General features: G+C 40.1%; 1 protein-coding gene and 1 pseudogene across 2 annotated transcripts in view; one reads left to right on the top strand and one right to left on the bottom strand.

Annotated features, from left to right (window-relative positions):
* Nucleotides 1-8,052: 8,052 nt before the first annotated feature.
* UACA (uveal autoantigen with coiled-coil domains and ankyrin repeats) overlaps nt 8,053-23,644 on the top strand; it is a 102,760-nt gene continuing 87,168 nt past the window's right edge. For both annotated transcript variants that reach the window (XM_025390420.1, XM_025390423.1), the window contains exon 1: nt 8,053-8,314. In XM_025390420.1, coding sequence (XP_025246205.1) covers nt 8,231-8,314 — 84 coding nt within the window. In that variant the 5' untranslated portion in view covers nt 8,053-8,230. The remainder of the gene's footprint in view (nt 8,315-23,644) is intronic.
* On the bottom strand, nt 20,489-20,982 carry LOC112627779 (annotated as a pseudogene).

Raw genomic sequence — 23,644 nt, 5'->3', positions numbered from 1 at the left:
CACTTCGTTCTCTAGTACATTATCCTTTTTATTTTCCTCATATACCATTCTCTGAATTGATCTTGGTCACTTACTCATTTGTTTGTTTACTTGTTCCCTGCTGATTCCTCAGTATCATCTAACACGTCATCTGATAACCAACACTTGCTGGAGGAATGAACACTCTGGACACCCAACAAAGATATTTCTTATAGTTGAGGGGGTTGTCTATTCCATTGCTCACTGTCTTGTAAGTAAAGGCACACTCATATGAGAAATTTATTGCAGAATGTAGCAGCAGGAAAGCATTATCTCTGTTGAGAATTTTCAGTGCCTTTTCCTTTCCTGGTTTTAAAGCTGTCACTGTTAGTTTCTATTTTTTGTTTTGCCTTGGCTATTAGGAAGCTGAAAGCCAAATTTCAAACTCGAGGATGAATATCACGCTCTCTCCAATAGTGAACATAAGTTCTTCCTTCCTGAGGTTGATTTCCTCCCTTTGTTGCCAGGAAGTATGGTAATTAAATTTGTTACAAGTTGCCTCAATTTCTTTCTGGATGGAAGTGTGATTTAAACAAAAGCATTCAAAGTGTTAACATTCTGGCATAGACTGCACAGCTACCTGTCAAGGAATGTTGACTTGGAGTCATGTAGTATTGAATGGGAGCTCTCTGGCTGTAAGAGTTTATGAGCATCCTTTATTGTTGTTAGGTGATTTGCTGTGATTCATATTTGGGAATTCCCCAAGGTAGTTTTAGTTGGGGTTTGACTTGCCTAATAAGAGCTCAATCCTCTGGGTGTTAGGGGTTTTAGGCTTTTTTGTATTTGTTGACTTGATGAGTGTCACTTCAGAGTTATGAACCAAAAAGTTCATGGATCTTGAGAGTTTATTGTTCTCTTAGAGATCAATGTCTCAGTAGTAGAAGAAATACGCCTTTTAGTTTAGCCTTAAAATGGGATGTCTTGATCTCAAGTAAATTCATGGACTACACCCTTCTAAGGTTCAAAGGAACTGTTCTTAATTATTGTTTAGGTCCAGGGAGGGTTTTGAAGTTTATGGAGCATAAAACATGCTTCTCCCTAGCCTGGCAAAATTAAAATGTAGCTCTTTTGAAGTTCAGCATGTGTTGCTATTTTAATTTATTGGCTACTTTAAATATTTTGTTTGTGGCAACAACATTCATAAAACAGCAAGAGGGAAAGCATACACTGATTCATTATTATCAAATATTTTTGATATTTGTACTAAATAGATGATGTAAAGAATATATCTATCTGGTTAATCCATGAAGGCATAAGAGTGGACAAATCTCTTTGAATAAAATATGCTATTAAAGTAGTCTTGATGGCCTAAATGCAATGTGGAATAATGCTACTGTATATAAGAATTGTATCTTAATTTAAACGTTTCTCCCAAATAAAAGTTGTAGTTAAGTATTACTTAACAATTGGATACAAAATTATATTTTAATTTTTAATGAAAACAAACATTGATTCAAGTAGTTTTGAAGAAGGAGCCTGCAGAAAATACTTTTCACGAACTATGTCCTTCCAGAAAGGGAAGGGAATGGGTCTTTTGGTAATCAAATGTTAAAAAAGTCAATCAATCAATCATGTATTATATCATGCAGTAAGTAATTTTTTAAATTAATCTTTTAAAATACACACTTCTTTTCTTTCTTTCTTTCTTTTTTTTTTTTTTGAGAGGGAGTCTTGCTGTGTCACCCAGGCTGGAGTGGAATGGCGCAATCTCCGCTCACTGCAACCTCTGGCTCCACTCCCAGGTTCAAGCAATTCTCCTGCCTCAGCCTCCCGAGTAGCTGGGATTACAGGCGCCCACCACCATGCCCGGCCAATTTTTGTATTTCTAGTAGAGATGGGGTTTCACCACATTGGCCAGGCTGGTCTTGAACTCCTGATCTCAAATTATCTGCCTGACTTGGCCTTCCAGAATGCTGGGATTACAGACGCGACTGTGCCTGGCCTAAGACACACATTTTATCTACACTTATATGGGTTCCTTTTTAATGTAAAAATCAGGATTTACTTAAAGATACATTAATTTATAAGGATATTTGATGAAAGAATTCCAAATAGTACATTTAAAGCATATGACACTAGTGATAATTTTATATGATATAAAATATAATAAAATACATTTATATATAACTTTATTAGAACATTTGTATATCCAGATTTTATCTATGACCTTCCCTTTCCCTTTCCCATAACTGAAACCAATATAGTCAATAGCAATTTCAATTTAAATGACTGTAAAGTCATTGTTCATCATCCACCATAAAGCTTGGGTCATCTCCCAAGTACATTTTAAAGTGAGATTTATCTTAACTTATTTTGTCTGCTGTGTTCTTTTCTTGGAGAAACTGGTGTAACTGGTGGTATTGAACCAGCATGTAATTTACTAGTAATTGATAATTCAGTTAAGAGTATTTACCGAACACCTCACCAGAATTTTAAAAGTCTCCTTGGAGATCTGGAGGGAAAAAAATACAAGCAGGACAAGTAAAACCATCATTTAAAATCTATAGAGATAGCCTTTATCTGCCATATTTTAAATTTAAAAGCAAGAAACTTTTCTATCCAACTTATTTGACAGTGCTCAAGTTTTGAAAGTTTTTCAGCTCATTGCACATATCTTGGTATCCTGGCCAAGATAAGAAAACTCCAAGGTCCAGGAAAGTTTACTGTGGAGTAAGATGGTTACTGATCCCAGAACCAAATTCCTGGTGTTTATCTGGGCTCCAGGCTGAGTAGCCTGTTTTAAAAGAGGCAATCAAGAAGGTTTTTTTTTGCCTTTCAACCATAAGCACTCAGGGCCATCGGTCTTACTATTAAAGTGAAGCTAAGGGTACTTCTGGATTGTGTGTAATCAAGACTTGATGTTAAGCCTAAATCCAAAGAAATCACAGTGGTTATCTCAACTGCTTTTAGGTATGAGGTCAATTATGTTGGGGAAGTCTAGTATGGAAACTAATGGCACACTCGGTGTGTCATAAGTGAATGACAGTCTATAAATGCCAGGGAAGACAGAGAGAGGTAGAAAGCAGCCTTCTTTGGAAGATAAGTGGTAAACTCAAGATTGCTATAGCTAAATGCATAACAATCCTCAACAGGGGAGATGAAAGAAGTTGCTTCTGTAAGAAGGAATTGATATCTCTTGAAGTTTTAGTGCTGAGTAACTAAGAAAACTTACATGAGGGTCTATGGTTATATGGAGCAGACACCATCTTCTCTCCCCCTTTTCTTCTTCTCATTCTAGTTTTCTAAGATGCAGCCTTTGGCGAGTTAACTAAAAATACAGATTGTTTTAAAGTTAGTGCCAAAGATGACCTATGTATTTTATTTTTAAAGCTCGTTTATGCAATGTTTTAGTTTTCAATGTGGCAAGAGAAGCGGGTGTGAGAACTGCGTCAAGTCTCTCATTTCCTGGGCTGCCTATGACTTCTGGGTAGAGGTGCCCTTCCTCATGACTCTGTGGCCACACGTGGTTCTGCCAGCCATTCGCTTTGGCATCTGAGCTGTGAGAGAATGACTGATGTCATGGGCCCCTTCATGGAATTATTCACTGGCTTTTTTCACTGGGTCCTCGGGGCTACTAGGAGCAGCAAGAAGTTCTGAAAATGAAGAGAGAAGTCATTGGATATAGAATTCATAACTAAAGCTTGTCTGGAAGGAGATCTTTATGTTTGAAAAGGACTCATTTTATGTGTAAATTTTAGACTTTGTATGTCAATTCTTCTTTTTTTTTTGAGATAAAGTCTTGCTCTGTCACCCAGGCTGGAGTGCAGTGGCGTTATCCTGGCTCACTGCAACCTGTGCCTCCTGGGTTCAAGGGATTCTCCTGCCTCAGCCTCCCCGGTAGCTGGGATTACAGGCTCCCACCACCACGCCCAGCTAATTTTTGTATTTTAGTAGGGATGGGGTTTTGCCATGTTTGCCAGGCTGGTCTTGAACTCCTGACCTCAAGTGATCTGCCCACTTTGGCCTCCCAAAGTGTTGGAATTACAGGCGTGAGCCACCATGTCCCGCCTGTGTGTGGAATCTTTTTTTTTTTTGGTTTTTTTTTTTTGACATGGAGTCTTGCTCTGTCACCCAGGCTGGAGTGCAGTGGTGCAATCTCAGCTCACTGCAAGCTCCGCCTCCTGAGTTCATGCCATTCTCCTGCCTCAGCCTCCCGAGTAGCTGAGACTATAGGCGCCCGCCACCACGCCTGACTAATTTTTTGTATTTTTGGTAGAGATGGGGTTTCACCATGTTGGCCAGGATGGTCTTGATCTCCTGACCCCGTGATCTGCCCACCTCGGCTTCCCAAAGTACAGGGATTACAGGCCTGAGCCACTGCGCCTGGCCCTGTGTGTGGATTCTTTATTCTTTTTCTGAGAAATCATATTTGTCATCGTTTTTGCTGTTATCACCATCTGAGTTATCAGTGAGCATCTGTCAACTGTGTCCTCTTCCCTGTTCTGGCAGGTCCCCTGGGTATCCTCTGCCTATCTGGTGTTACTTCTCACCTGTTCATATTCATTGAATGGATACTCAACCTTAGATAGCCTCCCTTCAGGCGAACTTATCTGTTGATCTTTTCCTTCCCTAAATACCATCTGCAGTCCTACTACACGATTCAGTAGGTGATTGTCCAGTTAAGCTGTATGTGTTAGCATACAGCTTACACATTTGTTCTCTAATCCAGAACACAAGTTCCTTAATGGCAGGGATCAAAAAATAGGGGTGGAAAGCAGATTAACTTGCTCCATTTGTATCATTTGAGATTACCATGTGTATATATAATCTATTAAAGTAATTTTAAAAAATACATTACCCTTTCTGGTATATATTGTAAATAAATAAATATTGGAAAAAATAAGAAGTGAAATAAAAAAAAGTATTTTATTTACGCTCAATGTGATAACAAACAAAAGTTCACCTAGGTTTGATAAGTGCCCTTTGCTCCGAAGGGAAGATAAAAATAAATAATAGTGATAAGAGTTAACAAAGTAAAACCCAACCTGTCTGGTTGAATGCGAATAATAGTGGCTTTACTTCATATAGGCAGCTTCCAGATCAACGTAAAAAAGCTTTACTGAATATTCAGACCAGTGCTATTTACTTAGCTGCTCTCAAACGGGAATAAGCAGACATCAGCTATCAAGTTTCTAGGCTGGAAAAATCCATAAAGGCCACTGGACACAGACACCATGGGGACATCATCCAGACAGTTCATAAAAATAACTTGCCCAACATTTTTGGAACCTGATGCAAGCTATACTTGTGGTTCTGTCTGTTTCCTTTGCTTTATCCAGTAACAACAGAAAAGGAGGCCGGTCACCAGGACTATGATAACTTGGATGTTACAGGAGACAACCAGTACAGGAGACATGCAATACAACTGCAATTAATAACTCAACAGCCAATTACTGAGACAGTGCTCGTGTAAGCAATTAACACATAACATTCAGTCAGAGGACTAGATGGTAAATGGGTGCTTATCTTAAGTCCAGAGCAAAGGAGTTGATTGAGACACAAGTATTTGAGCAGGACCACAGCCTTAGATCATTCCATCTGTGTTCACAATAGGGGGAATTCCAATCCTGTGTCACATAAATACATAGAACAAACAACTGTAATTTGCTATAGTAGTCAATAAGAGTGCATCAATTCATTCAGAAATATTTATTAAACACCTGTAGCATGCTAAGCATTCTAGGGAATTCAAATATATGTCAGTTATTCCCTAATTTTTTTTTTTTTGAGATGGAGTCTTGCTCTGTCGCCCAGTCTGGAGTGCAGTGGGGCGATCTCAGCTCACAGCAAGTTCTGCCTCCCGGGTTCACGCCATTCTCCTGCCTCAGCCTCCTGAGTAGCTGGGACTACAGGCGCCCGCCACCTTGCCTGGCTGGTTTTTTGTATTTTTTAGTAGAGACGGGGTTTCACCCGGTTAGCCAGGATGGTCTCCATCTATTGACCTCGTGATCCGCCCACGTCGGCCTCCCAAAGTGCTGGGATTACAGGCTTGAGCCACCACGCCCGGCCAGTTATTCCCTAATTTTAAGTAAATTGAAGTCCAGTAGTGAAATAAGGTTTGCTCAGCACATATGTGTTAGTATCGTATGAGAGGTATAATTGCTGTAACTATTTGGAGGATGGAGAGATCACTTCCAGTTACTTGATCAGGGAAGGTTCTATAGCGAGGAGGGCACTTGGAAGGGGCATACACTTAAAAACAAACTTTTTGTTAAAGCATAACACACACATAAAAGAGTATATATTGTATACAGTACAGGCTCACTGAATTTTCACAATCTGAAAACACTACATATGTAACCAGCACCCAGAGAGAATAGTACAGTATTCCAGAAGCCCCCCATGTCCCCGGCCAATCACTCTTGGGGGAGTAGGATTTTCTGAGATGAATGTAGACAGAGAGAAGATTATTGGAGGAAGGATCAGTATGCATAAAGATGTGGAAATTGAAAGCCATGACCCATGTTTGGAGAATGGGCTGAAAAGTAATTTGCTTGGGATGTTGGCTAGAGAACAGGGTCGCGTCCACGTTATACAGCTTTAAATGCCAAGTAGAGGAGTTAGATTTTATTTGTTAGCTGCTGAAGGCTTTTGAGCAACAGGATTATTTTTGTAAGACTTTTTGATGATGGCTGATAATTTACTGGTGATGGGACAATTGAGAGACTAAGGTTGGGAGACTGGCTGGGAACTTCTGTAATAATAGTCCGGGTATGAGATAATTTTGGCTCTGCAGTGGCAGTGAGAACAGAGTGACTGACCATACACAGACACTTTAAAGAGAACTTTAAACAAGAACTAAATGACTGGAGATCTAGAGGAAGGGGGAGGAGTCAAAGAAAATTTTCTTCCAACGATCTAATCAAGATGAAATTTAGTAATTTTTTTTTTTGGGTAGTTAGTTGTTATTTACTTGTTGTATAGGGTTAACACAGTCTTTGAATGCTGTCTCTCCAAGAAATTCTGAAAACTTTCTTACAGTATTTGAAGAAAACCTTGAGTTACTATAAAGAAACTCTAAAGAAAGCAACTGACCTTTCAGACAAAAAGAGTCCTTTGTTAGTCAGGAAATGTGGACTGTTTGTCTTTTCAAATGGATGCATGCGACAATAAACGTTTCGCTGGGGGGAAAAATGACTCCAAAGAAGACTTTTGAAGATGTCACACGAACAGCAAATTATTGGGTGCTGAACACTTTCCTGTTTCTTCAACCTCTTAAATAATTTTATTAACCCAGATTTCTAGGTAGGATGATTTAACTTCATCTTATACGTTTACGTGTAATGTGTTTCTACAGAAAACAAAAAACCTTTTTGAAGAAAAAAGGGCGTAACTTTTTTTGACAACTTACATTACTGGCTATGGGAGTCATTTTTAATTGATGGCACCTCTTCTATCTCCCGCCCCGCCCCAATTCCATCCCTTTGCTTCCAATACGGCGGGTTCCTCACTCAACACATAATCGAGCACGTAACTGGCACTGTAACTTATAACGTCTTTCAAGGTCTTTCTTAACTGTACGTTTTTCTGCACAATCAGCACCTTATTTCTTAGAGACTGTTCATTTCTGGAATTTTTGATGCATGTGGTGGTTTCCAGGCACCAGGATTTGGTAGTAAAACAGGAGACTGAAGAGAAGTTGCTCCCGAAAGCTGTTCTGTGTGCAGGTAACCAAGAATCAGAAATTTCTGAGACCAGACGAAGGGAAGGAACTTTACTTGGTATACAGCGCGTGGGTGCAAAGAGGAGGGGAGTCCGGGAAGATGAGAGGTGGCAGAGGCGAGACCCCGTTCTCTCTCCAGATCTTAAGCTCCGGGTGGGCGGGTGCCGGTGGCCTGGAGCCCGGCCTGCGCGCCTCTCCACACCTCTGACCACCCACCTCCTCCGCCCCTTCCCGGGCTAAAGTTCCCAAACTTTTCCTCCAGCGGGGAGAGGAAGGGTGTTACTCAGTTTAAAAGGGAAGTCCCGCCCCATTCCCGGATTCCGATTGGTCGGGATTTGCCACGCCCCCGCCAGGGCAGCCGGTCGATTGGCTACGGGAGGGGAGCCCCGCCTCAGGCCCGTTGCCCTCGGCTGCCTAGGCCCCCAGGTGGCAGGCAGGTGGGGCTGGTGCAGCCCGCGCCGCCTCTGCTGCAGCTGCCGCCGTCAACTTCTTGCGCGCTGGCACCCCGCAGCCTTTAAGGTTGGCGCGCGGGACTGGCGAGAGTTAGCCATGAAGAGCCTCAAGTCCCGCTTGAGGAGGCAGGACGTGCCCGGCCCCGCGTCGTCTGGCGCCGCGGCCGCCGCCGCCAGCGCGGTGAGTCCCGCGGCCCGGGCTGCCTGGCGCTCCGCTCCGGGAGCAGCGCAGCCCTCCTTTGCTGGCGAGCTCGCGCGCCGCCTTCCTCTGCTTTTCCTCTGCCAGTTCGGCTTCGGCGGCCCTGGCGACTCCTCTCTCAGGCCGGAGACTCAGTCAGCCCAGAGACCCCGGGAACCCTCCCCGTCGCCGCACCCGAGCCTCTACGGGTCTCTTCCCCACCCCTTTCCCCCAAGCCTCCGAACTTCTGGAAGAAACCTCAGTGCTGCGGTTATGGCCCCCTCCTCTTAAATCCAGCGTTCCTCGATTGGCCCCCCTACTCCGCTTTTTCCGTTGACCCCCTCATCGCTCTCCTTTCCCGGCGCTCGTCCCGCTCCCCACGCCCGCTCGGCCGTGTTGGCTCCCCCGTCCCCAGGGCCGGGGCTCGCACCGTGCAGGGCAGGTGGGCAGGGCTGCGCACCTCGCGCCACTGTGCCCGGACTCCGGACCTTCCCCGAGTCTGAGACTGAGCGTCAAGCCCTGCCAGGCTGGTGGACGTCCCGTGCTGGCCGCTGTCGTTGTCATTGGGAAGTTTGATTCCCCAGCGAGGCAGAGGGAATCGCCTTAGTTGTAAAGACAAAACCCCACAGGGTGGTGACCCTGGAGGTGGTGAAGTCGGGTGGTGGTGTGGGTCGTGTAAATCGCACCTGTGGGGCGGGATCCGTGCGGGGCGCTTTCGGTGCTGACCTGTAGCGCGGCCTCAGTATGCACGCCAAGGAGTAGTCAGGGCCTCTTTAGTTGGCAGGAGAACAGAAATCTTGAGAAACAGCCTGACCGCAGATGTTGTGATTTAGATAATTTGTCACGTTACAAGAATGGCGATATCATCAAAATTCTATGTCATTAAAAAAGTGCTACTTAAAAAGTGTTGAAGAGTCGAACGTAAAGGAGTTGTTATGCTCCAAGTGCCCAGTTACCTAGTTGGGGCAATTAAAATGAACCTTTACAATTTAACACAGATTTTACCAAAGGATTGTATTCTTTTTATCAGAATACTAATTAATCTGCTTCTGCTTTTTTGAGTTAATTCAGAATTGTGCCTTTCTCTCCACCTATATTGAGGATTATTTTACTTGGACATATAGGAAATTGTGGAGGAACTAACTAGACAAATTCCTATTTCAAAAAAAGAGTAGATTCAGATGACGTAATTGATGTTCTTTGATAAAGCATGAAGTCGTTTTATAAGCTCATAGAAAAGAGATATCACTTTGTTTCACTTAAAAAAAAAGTAATTGGAAATGTCAGTGATATTGGAGGTCATTACAGTTAAGATTCTACTTCTCTAATGCAGGTTGTGTTTTTAGCTTTATAGAAGTTACACGTTTCTAGGTTTATTAACTATATTTTCCCTGGTTGTGTTTGTTTGCACTAAGGATTTACATCCCATTTAGAGGTTCATATGACTTAATTTTATCCCGTTTTCTGGAAATGCAGAGTATTTAGTGGGTATTATCAGCATGATAGTTTGCATTTTATACATTTGGAACATAAAGTGCATACCTCTAAGCTTAAATCTTATCACTCAATTGAGCATTCTATTTTTCTCAAAATGACAAAGATAAACGTGAAAATAACCTATTTATGTAGAAAAAGCAAACATTTGTTTAAATATTAGAATAAGTTCTGTACAATTTAAAAATAAAAGCATAATGATGAATAAAACTTAGAATGAATTCTGTAAAATTTTAAAATAAAACTGTAGTGATGAATAAAACCAAACCAAGCGTCGATAGAATAAAACACATATACAGGAGAAATAGATCCTTTCTGCTTTTCAATCTATAAACCATAATCCTAGATTTGGTCACGTGTATGTATTGTATGATTGGGCTACTCTTTTTTTTTTTCTTTTTGCCTTTAAAAACAGTTATTTTTTGAATAGGTATTATAGTACATGGTTTAATATTGGAAAGGAATAAAAATATTTACAACAAAATATCGGTACTGTTTCCCTAACCCCTGCTTCAGCTACCCTGCCCCAATTCCTCAGAGGCCAGTGGTGATACAGTTGCTTGTATGTTCCTCAGAGAGAGCTTAGCATATACAAACAAATATGAATATAAATAGTCATCCTTTATAGAAATGCTAGCACACTGTAGCTGCTGTTTCATATCTTGGACTTTTTTTTTTTAAACTGTAAATAGAACCTTCCCATTCATATCTTGCTGTAATGTACAGTTGTGTGATTAATATTTATATTTCAAGTGCGTGTCTGTACCTGTAGGATCAATTCCTAAAAGTGAATTGCTGAGGTAAAGGATATGTGCATTTGTAATTTTGAATGATGTCAAATTTCCTTTCATGCATCATGGAACCAGTATATGAGAAATGTTTTCCAAGCTTTTAGTAGAAGTCTTCAAAGTTTTTGATCTTTGCTAGCCTGATAGGTAAGAACAGTTTATCCTTTCCATTTTTCTTTTTCTTTTTTTGTTTTTGTTTTTGTTTTTTTTTTTTTTTTGAGATGGAGTCTCGCTCTGTGGCCAGGCTGGAGTGGCACCATCTCCGCTCACTGCAGCCTCCGCCTTCCAGGTTCAAGTGATTCTCCTGCCTCAGCCTCCCGAGTAGCTGGGACTACAGGCATGCAGCACCATGCCTGGCTAATTTTTGTATTTTTAGTAGATATCGGGTTTCACCATTTTGTCCAGGATGGTCTCAATCTCTTTACCTTGTTGATCCACCCGCCTCGGCCTCCCAAACTGCTGGGATTACAGGTGTGAGCTACTGTGCCCGGCCTATCCTTTCCTTTTTTCTGTTGGGTTGTTGATATTTTTCCCTATTCATTTGTATGTCCTTTATATCTGGGAAATTAGCCCTTTTCATATGAATAATATTATTTCTTAATTGGTTATTTGTCTTAAGACTTTTTTTGGTGGCATTTGCTGTGCAGAGAAGGTGGTTATTTTTATACAATTGAATTTATAACCTTTTATGTTTTTTAGGTTTATGTTAGATCTTGGCCTTTCCACTCTGCAATATTCAGTATTAAACAACCCCCCTCCCCAAGTTTCTTCTAGTCTTTTTTTTCTTTTTCTTACGTTTAAGTCTTTGATACATAAGATATTTATTATGGTGTAAGGTACATCTTACTTTCTTCTCCTCTTTCCTCTATGGGTACCTAATTTGAGTCTTAAAGTGTTCATTTAATTATTTTGGAAATAGTCACTATTCGCTTTGCACAACTTTGATTTGAGATAAAATTTTAAAATGTTTATTTCATAAATTTCCTTTGTGTATGTGTATTTAAGGTTATTATCTGAAGGAGACACATTAGCAGTAGACTGAGGTATGTGACATATACAGATATTTTATTACATAATATGTGGAATACAGCATATTAGCTTAGCATGCTAAATTAGAATTATGTGCAGATTATGGGCAAAAGTAGTGTTTTACATATTCTGAATAGTACCATTGTTATAAATACTCCAGTGAATTTAGAGTTTACTAAATGGGAATGTTTGTACACATGTAAATGTAGTTCACAATTACAAATTGTGGATAAACTACATTTGCGGATTAGTCCTTTGCTAGCAAATCTGGAGATGGCTGCATCTATTAACCATAAACCAAGAGTGTTTTTATTGTTACATTTATTGTTTATTTATTTATGTATTTATTTTTTGAGACGGAGTTTTGCTCTTGTTGCCCAGGCTGAAGTGCAATGACGCGATCTTGGCCCACTGCAACCCCCACCTCCCGGGTTCAAGTGATTCTCCTGCCTCAGCCCCGAGAGCAGCTGGGATTACAGGCACCCACCACCATTCCCGGCTAATTTTTTTGTATTTTTAGTAGAGATAGAGTTTCACCATGTTGGCCAGGCTGGTCTCAAACTCCTGGCCTCAAGTGATCCACCTACCTTGGCCTCCCAAAGTGCTGGGATTACAAGCATGAGCCACCATGCCCAGCCTGTTACATTTATTTTTAATTACTAAGTTGGAGCTTCGAATTTCTAAAAGGGATAATTAAATGACTATAAATACTGTATCAGATCTGGTTAATTATTTGTTCAGTTATATGTATAGTGAGAATATGCTTGTTCCATTTTCACCTAGCTTAGGAAATTTAAGTAATATAAATTAAGGGACTGTAATTCCAGAAGTAGTAGAAATGCTGCAAACAAATATTGTAAGCAGACATTTTAGAAGGGGATTCCACTTTAAATTGGATTGATTGAGCCCGGGAGTTCGAGACCCGCCTGGGCAACGTGGTGAAATCCCATCTCCACAAAAAATACAAAAGATTAACCGGACGTGATGGTGCATGCCTGTGGTCCTAGCTACCTGGGAGGCTGAGGTGAGAGGATCACTTGGGCCCAGGAGGTCAAGCTGCAGTAAACTGTGACTCCAGCCTGGGTGACAGAGGGAAACCTTGTCTCCAAAAAAAAAAAAAAAAAAAAAAAAAAAGTCATAGCAGAGTACTTTGATTGTAGAAGTAATCTCTGACCTGAGAGGTTCTGTAGTGATTATTTTTGCTGCCCTTTTTCTAGGCTACTCTTAAAATGGGGCAGTGAATTTTATACATCAGAACTAAATATGTTCTAAAGCATCTTGCTATAATGCTTCAGCACTGTGAAAAAATACTGGTATTTCTAAAAAAATTTAGAGTTACAAATACAGCAACTGAAAAAAATCTTCAAAAACATTTTCTGTTTCCACTAATAACATTAGTTTGAGATGTTTAGAAAGCATAAAGGATTAAACATGATTTTGTTTTAGTTGTGATTTTGAGAATGAGGGCTTTGTGTTTTCCACTGAGGGATTTGGGTGCATTTGAAAAGATGTTAATGTTATTCTCATAACAACGACTTTTGGGTAATGTAAATAATTAAGATAACAAATTGTTACGTTTAGTTTAAACTCATGATACTTAATTAAGCACTGTTTACTCATTGTCATTAACAATTCCAACCTTAAATTAAAAATGCTTACCTTAATTAAAGCTGTATTCAGACAACTTCCTATGGTTATCCCTGCGTTATATTTCTTGTGGTTCTTGAAGGAGGATTACAATAAAGAAACCCTCCTTTTGTACTTTTTGATTTCAACCCTCACCCTGCAGCAAGTTTATTCAGATCATTATGTTGATTTGAATTGCTGAATTTTATTGTAATACCAAAGCAGAGTGGTTTGGTAGGTCCTTTGGTGCATAATGAGTCCAGGAACTTTAGGTGATGAGTAAAGGATTTTAATTACTTTTTAAAATAAGGATGGCATAATGATTATGTATACTTATTGTGCATCATACACATTGTTCAAATTAAAAATGATCAGTTCAGGAAGTAGACTTTGCTCAGCAGTCGCCTTATTTGTTTGGAAAACATTTATGGAACACATAGGCTCAAGAATGGATTAATTAGGTCCTCTTCAAAGAAATGGATAATTCCAAGTTGAAAGCAGAAAGTGTGGAGGATGAACTTGGAGTCCCCTTGTCATGCTAGAGTGTAAAGAGGCTGTGAAAGATTAGGACTCTGGAGCCAACTCAAAGAGGCTCTCAGTTGCCCAAGGATGGGACAGTTTGATCATCAGTAAGAATAACAACTGTAGTGCACTGAAATCCTTAAATGCATGAGTTTGTAATGAGGACCAAAAAAATAAAAACAACTGTTGACTTTTGGAGGATGCTAGGAAACTGATGCATTCTTTTAAGATCAGGAAAATAAAGGGAAATAATAAAACATTTATTGCGCATTTCCTGTGAGAACTGTATCTCAAGGTAGCCAAATAGCTGATAAGAGTAAGTGTCTTGTTCTAGGTATGCTTTACTGCCACTAATAGATGAAGAAGGGATGATGTAATTAGTACAGCATGTATTCTGTCCCAGCTAATATATTAAGAAGAGGTGATAGAATTAGTATATCATAACTTTACAGCTCCTAATGAGTTAATGAATCTAGAGTCTAGACATGATTATCAGAGGTTACTAATGTCTCAGTAAGAAAGACAAGCAGGCATAGTATATGTTGTGGTGGGAATATTTATTACCACCTATTAATAGTCTTGCCAAAATAATAACCCTTTAGCTATAACCACGATTTTATAGACAGTACAGGGAACAAAGGAAGATAGGGATGCAGTCAGCAAAATTATGATTGTGGAAATCTGTAAAAAAATGAAATGGTTTCTTAAAAATTATAAATTGTAAGAAAAGGAAAAAGAAGAGATACCTATAGATTACAAGAGATTTAAGAGATTAAAATACATATTAGCCAATTGCAGTGATGGACTTTATTTAGATCCTGGTTAACTACTTGTAAAAAGTAAAAGTTTATTAAACAATTGAGGAAATGTAATCATCACATGGATACTTGATGATATCGAATTATTTAAAACATTTAAATGTGACAGTGGTAGTAATGTGGCTGTGTTTATAAAGAGTCTTTATCCTTCTTTATTTTATTTTTTGGAGATGGAGTCTCACTCTGTTGCCCCAACTGGAGTGCAGCGGCGTGATCTCTGCTCACAGCAAGCTCCGCCTCCCGGGTTCAAGTGATTCTCCTGACTCAGCCTTCTGAGTAGTTGGGATTACAGCTGCCCGCCACCACACCTGGCTATTTTTGTATTTTTAGTAGAGACGGGGTTTTGCCGTGTTGGCCAGGCTCTGGTCTTGAACTCATGACCTCAGGTGATCCACCTGCCTCGGCCTCCCAAAGTGATGGGATTACAGGCATGAGCCATCTTGCCTGGCTGAGTCTTTATCTTTCAAAGAAATACTTTGGAGTCTGGGATTTGCTTCAAAATAATCTTTGGGTGGGTGGGGATAGTATGTTGGGGGTATAGTTGCAATAGGATTGGTCTTGAGTTAGTAACTGCGTTTGGGACTAGGTACAGTGGCTCACACTTGTAATCCCAACACTTTGGGAGGCTGAGGTGGGCAGATCACTTGAGGTTAGGAGTTCGAGACCAGCCTACCCAACATGGTAAAACCCTGTCTCTACTAAAAATACAAAAATTAGCTGGGCATGGTCGCTTGTAGTCCCAGCTACTTGGGAGGCTAAGGCAAGAGAATTGCTTGAACCTGGGAAGCGGAGGCTGCAGTGAGCTGAGATCATGCCACTGTACTCCAACCTGGGCAACAGAGTGGGACTCCATCTCAAAAAAAAAAAAAAAAAAAAAAATTGCAGCTGGGTGGTTCATGATGTTTATTCACTTTTGTGATACTGTTGTATTTAGCGTATGTCCTAAAAATTTCTGTACCATAATTGGAAAGAGCTAGTCACAGCCTTCAAGAATTTTAAGAGCTAGATAGAAAAAATAAATGTATATGGCATGTTAAAAGTCATAATAGAAGTCAGTATAAATTGTTGTGGGAACACAGATGTGTAGAGTGAGCCCATAAAAAGGTTGGAAGGTAGAGTCTGAACTTGGGCCAGAAAGACAAGTTCAGTGGCTTTCCAGGCAAAAGAACAGCAAATGCAGTGGTATGGAGCTGTGAAATTATACAGCTCTCTGAGGGAGCATCAGATTTGGAAACAAATTCTGGTTTTATGGTAGAGGATGGCACAGATGAGGCATAGACAAATCTTCAAATAAGAATTCTAGTGAAAATAGGGAGTAAGAGGGCCTGCAGCTTGGGGTTGTGGTAAAGGAAGGTTTTCATTCATTCTTTTATTTTTTTTGAGAATAAGTCTCCCTCTTGTCGCTGAGGCTGGAGTGCAGTGGCGCAGTCTCGGCCCACTACAACCTCTGCCTCTTGGGTTCAAGTGATTCTCCTGCCTCAGCCTCCGGAGTAGCTGGGATTATAGATGTCTGTCACCACGCCTGGCTAATTTTTGTGTTTTTAGTAGAAATGGGGTTTCACCATGTTGGCCAGGCTGGTCTCGAACTCCTGACCTCAAGCGATCCACCTGCCTCGGCCTCCCTAATAATTACAGGCGTGAGCCACTGCGCCTGGCCTTCATTTTTTTTTTAACCTTGAATTAAAATGTTAAATTACTTGACAAGTTTAAATCACTGTTTAGAGAGAACTGACTAGTCATGAGAGTTTCATCTTCAGAAATTATCCCGTTAGTGAGTTTATAAGTTCATCCTTCTGCTTCTCCCTTCCTCTCTAGAATTAAGTAATAGCCAGCAAAATTTTGATTTTATCAGCCCATCTAGATCCAAGAATAATAGATTTGAACGTTATAACTTATGTATTGTGTTTCATCGCTATCATATGGAAACTTTTACTGTCCTGTTACAGTTTTGCAAATGTTTGTCCTGCCACCTAAAGGATACAGCAAATTAGTGAAATTTCCACCCATACACGCTTATTTTTGGAAAGGAAGTCAGATTGATTTCTGTGGGGAATTTGCCTAAAAATGGATGGTTGAAATGCGCTTCCTGAAATTATAAATGGAACAATAGGATATAATACTCTTTGCCTTATTTTCCTTAATCATAATACAATTAAAAGCTTTATATAGCTTTTATATAGTTAGAAAAGATAATGTCTCTTCTGGGCTTAAAAATATAGCCCCAAAACACAAGAATAAATTGGATTGTTTGTAGTCACAAAAACAGTTTTGTCTGTTGGCTTTGTTTTATTGTCAGAAATCCTAAATATTGTTGACATTGACATACTTTGAAATGATACAGTCTCCAAGGTGATATGCAGAAGATGAACTGATGTAGTTGAGTGACCAGAGGTTCTGGCAAAGGATCGATGAGTTGTATTTTTATACAGACGCTCTTTGACTTATTATAGGGTTATGTCTTGGTAAAGCCAGTGTAGTTGAAAATATTGTAAGTTGAAATGCATTTAAGACACCTAAACTACCTAACATCATAGCTTAACCTAACCTTTAAACATGCTCAGAACACTTACGTTAGCCTCTAATTGGACAAAATCATCGAACGCAAAGCCTATTTTATAAGAAAGTATTGACTATCTCATGAATTCAATGCTGAATACTCTATTGAAAGTGAAAACACAGAATAGTTGTACGGGTACTCAAAGTATGTACAGTTTCTGCTGAATGCATGTAGCTTTTGTACTGTTGTAAAGTCAAAAAATCCTAAGTCTAACCATTATAAGTTGGGGGCTCTCTGTAATTGAATGGGACCTAGCCAGGTACCCTTGAGAGAGCGCAGGTGAATGTCTCAACCAGTTAGGATAAATGACTGTCCCACAAAAGTTATACATGTTCATTGTAGAAACCAAATATAGGCTGGGCGTGGTCGCCCATGACTGTAATCCCAGCACTTTGGGAGGTGGGCGGATCACTTGAGATCAGGAGTTTGAAACCAGCCTGGGCAACATACATGGTGAAACCCTATCTCCACTAAAAATACAAAAATTAGCGGAGCATGGTGGTGCGTGCCTGTAATCCCACCTACCTGGGAGGCTGAGGCAGGAGAATTGCTTGAACCTGGGAGGCAGAGGTTGCAATGAGCTGAGATCGAGCCATTGCACTCTGCACTCCAGCCTGGGTGACAGAGTGAGACTCCATCCCACCCCCTCCCCGAAAAAAAAGGAAACCAAATATAGTTGATGATAAGAATAGAACAAATCACCCATAATGTCATTCACTGTGCCATAAACCACTGATGCTCTTTTTAAAAATTCTGTAGAGGGTCATGCCTATAATCCTAGCACTTAACGAGGCCAAGGTGGGAGGATCACTTGAACCTGAGACCAGCCTGGGCAACATAGTAAGACCCTGTCTCTACCCCCTCCACCAAAAAAAAATATAGGCATGGTGATGCACACCTGCAGTCGCAGCTGCTTAGGAGGCTGAGGCAGGGGGATCACTTGAGCCTAGAAGGTTGAGGCTATGGTGAGGTGCAGTTGTGCCACTGTAGCACCTACCTACTCCAGCCTGGGTAACAGAGCTACACCCTCTCTCAAGATAAATAAATAGATAAATATACCATGCTCTCTCTCTGTTATTCACTCTGTGTTTGTTTATCTTGATTCTATAGCAATAATGTATGTCTACTTTTTTTTTTTTTTTTTTTTCAGATGGGGGTCTCAGTCTGCCGCCCAGGCTGGAGTGCAGTGCCACAATCATGGCTCCCTGTGGCCTTGACCTCCCTGGGCTCAGGTGATCCTCCCACCTCAGCCTCCTGGCTAGCTGGGACTATAAGCACATACTACCATGCCTGGCTAATTTTTGTATTTTTTGTAGACACAGATTTTGCCCTGTTCCCCGGGCTGGTCTTGAACTCCTGGGCTCAAGCAATCTGGCCACGTTGGTCTCCAAAGGGCTAAGATTACAGGTGTGAGCCATCATGCCCAGCTGATATATGTATATTTTTTTGATTTATATTTTATTCTAATAAACTTTGTACTTAAAAATTATAAGTAATTTGAAATTATTTGAGCACATACAAATGTCCCAATTAGGAGTACTCAGTAAATGCTAGTGAGTTACTTAGAAAGAAACTGCTTATGAGAAATCCATGTGCCGATAGCCAAGATTTATTGAATGTGTATTTCCCGGGCATTGGTCCAAGTGGTAGTAACTCGGTCCTTACCGCAACCCTAAGAAGTAGGTACTATTGCCATCATTTCAGATGCAAGTTAAATAATTTACCTGCCCAAGACACTATAGCTAATAAGTGAAGAGTTAGGTAGCCTGGCTTTGGAACCCATGTCCTTACCATTGTGAACTGATGTTTCAAATTTAATGCTATGGGATTTACACCCTAAGCCATATATACAAAAATATTGGAGAAGGGGTGATTAGGGAGAAAGGAGGCATTTTATGGGAGATTCCAAAACCAATTTGTGTTCCCTCTAGAGATATGTGAAATTGTTGCATTCCTTATATCCTTCCAATAATAGATGCTGTTATTTAAAACATGTTTTTAAACCTGATAGAAAAAAATAGTTTGGCTTAATCCATGTTTTTGATTTCCAGGGAGTGTGAACATATTTCTGTGCTTATCGGCTGCGTTCATTTCTTGTTTTAGGAATTGTTTGTTCATTTTCTTTGACCATTTTTTTCTGCTGATGCCTTGTTCATGTTGAGCTGTAAGAGCTTTATACATCCTTATTTTTGCTACTTGGCCAGCCGTCGCTTTAGAGGAATGTCTGTCTCGCTTTAGCTGTGCTTCTGTCACCTTCCCTTATATTTCAAACAGTTTTTGTTTTATGTATTTAATTTTGTGATAATTGATACATTAGGGTTCTTGGCTATTTTATATTCATTGTAGAGTATAACTTGTAGTATAAAAGCTTCTAGTTCCATTATAACTTTTGTTTCACATTCGACATTGTTAGATATTAATACTGTCACACTGCCCCTTCTGTCATTTTGCTTTGTATGCATGCATACTTACCCAGTATATTATACTATCATCCTTAGTTTTATTTGGAGGAGTGTGTGTGTGTGTGTGTGTGTATTTGTGTGCGTGTGTATCTGCAACTGTGTACACTTTTGAGGAGATGACATGTTTTTAATATTGACCATATTTATATATTGTCAAGGTTTTACATTACCTCTGTAGTAAGGTTTTCCCTTGCAGATGCACAAATCATTTTTTTAAAAAATCTCATTGATTCTTGGGTAATTTTCTTCTTACCAGATTGTGACATTTTCTCTTTATTAGAGAGAGACATATATACCATGCTTTCTAAACTTTTAAAAAAGTAAGAGTGTTTAACTTTTCTTCCTACATACTGTTATTTCATATGATTTTCTCATTAGCAGGGTGCCTACTTTGTGCAGATGTTGAGTACTTTGAAAATGAGTCCCAGTGGGGAGGCCTTATGGGTGTGGTTGTAGTAAAGCCATGATCTTTCCAGCCGTGTACAAGAATAGCCCACAAATACCTGCTGATTTACATGTGAGAGGTTTTTTTTTTTTTTTGATGGCGTTTCCCTCTCCTTGCCCCAGGCTTGAATGCAATGGCACAATCTTGGCTCACTGCGACCTCTGCCTCCCGGGTTCAAGCGATTCTCCTGCCTCAGCCTCCCGAGTAGTTGGGATTACAGGCATGCACCACCACACCCCGCTAATTTTGTATTTTTAGTAGAGAAGGGGTTTCTCCATGTTGGTCAGGCTGGTCTTGAACTCCTGACCTCAGGTGATCCGCCCACCTTGGCCTCCCAAAGTGTTGGAATTACAGGTGTGATTCACTGCGCCTGGCCACATGAGAGGTTTTAATTTTTTTATTTTTTTTTCAGCCCAGAGGTCTTTTATTTATTTTCTAACACCTATTATGCTATGAATTCATAGGGAATAGGTTCCAGCAGCTCAGGCTCCTTCCCATTGGTTCTCACAAAGTGTACTTCTCTGGGTGGAGCAGGCTGGCGCTTCAGTTGAACCCAGGTACCTTTCTCTTTGGCTTCTTTCTTTTTCTGATCATTTTCCTTCACGCGTTTCAGGAAGCTGTCTCAGCTCTTAGAGTGCTTAATGTGCTCAATACGCACATTAATTCTCTTGGCAAGAATCTTGCCCTTAACTTGTTTGTTTACAACAATGCCAACAGCATGCTGGTAACGTTGTAGACTCTCCCAGTTTTGCCATGGTAACACTTGTGGGGCATTCCTTTTTGAACAGTACCCATTCCCTTGATGTCTACGATATCACCTTTCTTATAGATTTGCATATACGTGGCCAAAGGAACAACTCCATGTTTTCTAAAAGGCCTAGAGAACATATGTCGGGTGCTTCTCCTCTTTCCCTTTGTGTTCGTCATTTTGGCAAATTACTGGAAGATGGCAGTTCCGGCTGAAAGGTTTTTAAATGATAAATCCTTTTTAAATGATTCATCTCTTTTTTGTGACTGTTTTTTTTTTTAAATTAACATTTTATATTTTAAAAAAGCACTTTATGAAATATAAATAGTATTCATGGCCATGTATAAGTAGGTAAATGAGGAAAATGAAGTGTTTCTCAGTCTTAGAAAAGGCAAATTGTGGGCCAGAGAACGTCCATTCGTAGCTCTTGAAACCATACCTGGAGCAGCATGAAGGTGCAGGGTAGCACATTGATGCTACAGGGTCAGACTCTACAGCCTGCACATCTTGGGTGTGAGCCTTGTCACTCCTGGTAACCAGCTTTGTGACCTTAGGCAAGTTAATTAAATGTTTGTTTCTTCATTTGGAAAACAGGATTAATCACTATACTCATTTCATAGAGTAGTTGTGAGCATTAAATGATACAAGGCATATTCAGGGCTTGCGTATTAATACAGTGCTTCTTATATAGGTAACTCAGTACATGTTTATATTGCTAACTGAAAAATCTCACCAGAGGTCATGCCATTGTTGTCCTTTATAACCAGATTGACACAGCAATCTTCCTAATCTTTTCCTTTCCAATTAATATAAACTCTCATAGGCTTTTATATAGCCTAAATCATCAAAAGTCCATCTGTTTTAGCCCTTTTCTTGAGTGAGATAAGTGGTATCTCTATAATTTTTCAATTATGAAAAAATTTATTGAGCACCTGAGCTAAGCTCTGCAGGGTAAGAAGATGAGGAAGTTAAGAAGAGGCTCATAGTTTTGTGGGGGAGCTCTATCAGCAGACAATAGAAGATAATAAGTGTTGTGATAGAGAAGTGTACAAAGTACTGATCTAGTCTGGGCAGAAGAGTGGGGAGCCATTGAGGGTTTTTTGGTAGAATAAGCTGCTGCTGCTGGTGTCTTTTAAAAATTGAGATGAGGTTGACAAAACATAAAATCACTCGTATTAAAGTGAACGATTCAGTGGCATTTAATACATTCACAATGTTGTATAACCACCATCTCTACGTACTTCCAGAACATTTTCATCACTCCAGAAGAAAATTCTGTACCCATTAAGCAACTGCTTTCCACCTACTCTTCTCTAGCTCCTGGCAGACACTAATCTGCAGGGTGACCTTTTTTTTTTTTTTTGAGACTCAGACTAGAGTGCAGTGGCACAGCCTTGGCTCACTGCAGCAAGTGAGTAGCTGGGACTACAGGCATGCGCCACCATGGCTGACTAATTTTGTTTATTTTTTTGTAGAGACAAGGGTCTCACTGTGTTCCCCAGGCTTGAGGGCTCAAGCGATCCTCCCACCTCAGCCTCTTGAAGTGTTAGGATTATAGGAGTGAGCCACCGCACCTGGCCAGGGTGAGCTTCTTGAGATTTGAAAGAAGTGGGTAGGAGTGATCTAGGAAAGGTTAAAATTTCTTTCAGAGGGAACAACAAGAGCAAAGGCATAGAGAAGAGGAAATATCACGGAGCTGGGTGAGGGGGAAATTGGATACTAGAAAAATAGCAAGGGAGGATCCTAGAACAATAGCAAGGAGACTGGGTGGGACATAGGAAGTAGAGGAGATTTGGGGGTAGATCTTGGAATGGCTTTAAAAATGGCCATTTTCAAGAGTTGTTGGAACTTTTTCCTGTGGTTCCAGAAGTGGGAAATTCCAAAATCAAACGTGTTTTAGATGGATTACTGTGGTAGCTCTGTTCAGGATAGATTTGAGTGGGGTCTAGCCTGGAGACAGGTACATCAGTTATGAAGTTGCTGAAATAGTATAGGCAAGAATTAGTGAGGGCCTGCATCATTACAATGCTGGAAGGGATGGAGAGGAGGGCCCAAGTTGGAGAAACGTAGGCCACCTGAAACCCTGAAGAAGTTGTGACTTACCAAAGTCACACAGTCAACAGACACGTGGTCAGAAACCCTGCCTGCTAGCCCTTTGTGATTTCCAAGTGTCCTGGGTTTGATGCACTGTGCAGTCCCTGATTGAATGGTAATTATGCTGTAAGAGGGAGAGAGAGAGCACTGTCTACATCTTCCTGTATGTTAGCAATTTAGTGGGTTTTTTTCTGAAGTGCACATATTTATATTCAGTTCAGGTGAGTAGCTCAATGTTCTGATGATGTTTGAAAAATAACCTTGAAAGTTTAACTTACTGTGCTAATAATCTTTATAAGCACAGTTTTTTAGCAGATAGCTAATTTGTTTTCTCCAACTTTTTGTTATGAAAAAATTGAACCATACATAACATTTGAAAGAATAGCACAGTGAACTAGGATCCACCTGCACTCTACTTAGATCCGAAAGTTAACAATTTGGTGCATTCTCTCTCTCTCTATATGTATAGTAAAAGCATAATAAATGTACACTCATATCTTTCACTGAACCATTTGGAAGTAAGTTGTAGAATGACATTTTACCATTAAATACTATAGCAGGTATCTACAATATAACAGGGATATTTGAAACTAACTTTTAAAGGTGAGGAAACTTAAGGGTAATATGACTTGTGAAGATGAAGCAGAGCTGGAAGAAATAAATGTTTTTTTTTTTTTTTTTTTACAAACTTCATTAATATTAATGTATTATCTTGATTTTTCTGTCACATCGATGAAATACTGGTGCTAT

The sequence above is a fragment of the Theropithecus gelada genome, chromosome 7a, assembly GCF_003255815.1.
Source record: "Theropithecus gelada isolate Dixy chromosome 7a, Tgel_1.0, whole genome shotgun sequence".
Taxonomy (NCBI): domain Eukaryota; kingdom Metazoa; phylum Chordata; class Mammalia; order Primates; family Cercopithecidae; genus Theropithecus; species Theropithecus gelada.
The sequence above is the reverse complement of the archived record's forward strand: the minus strand, read 5'-3'. Positions and strand labels throughout refer to the sequence as shown.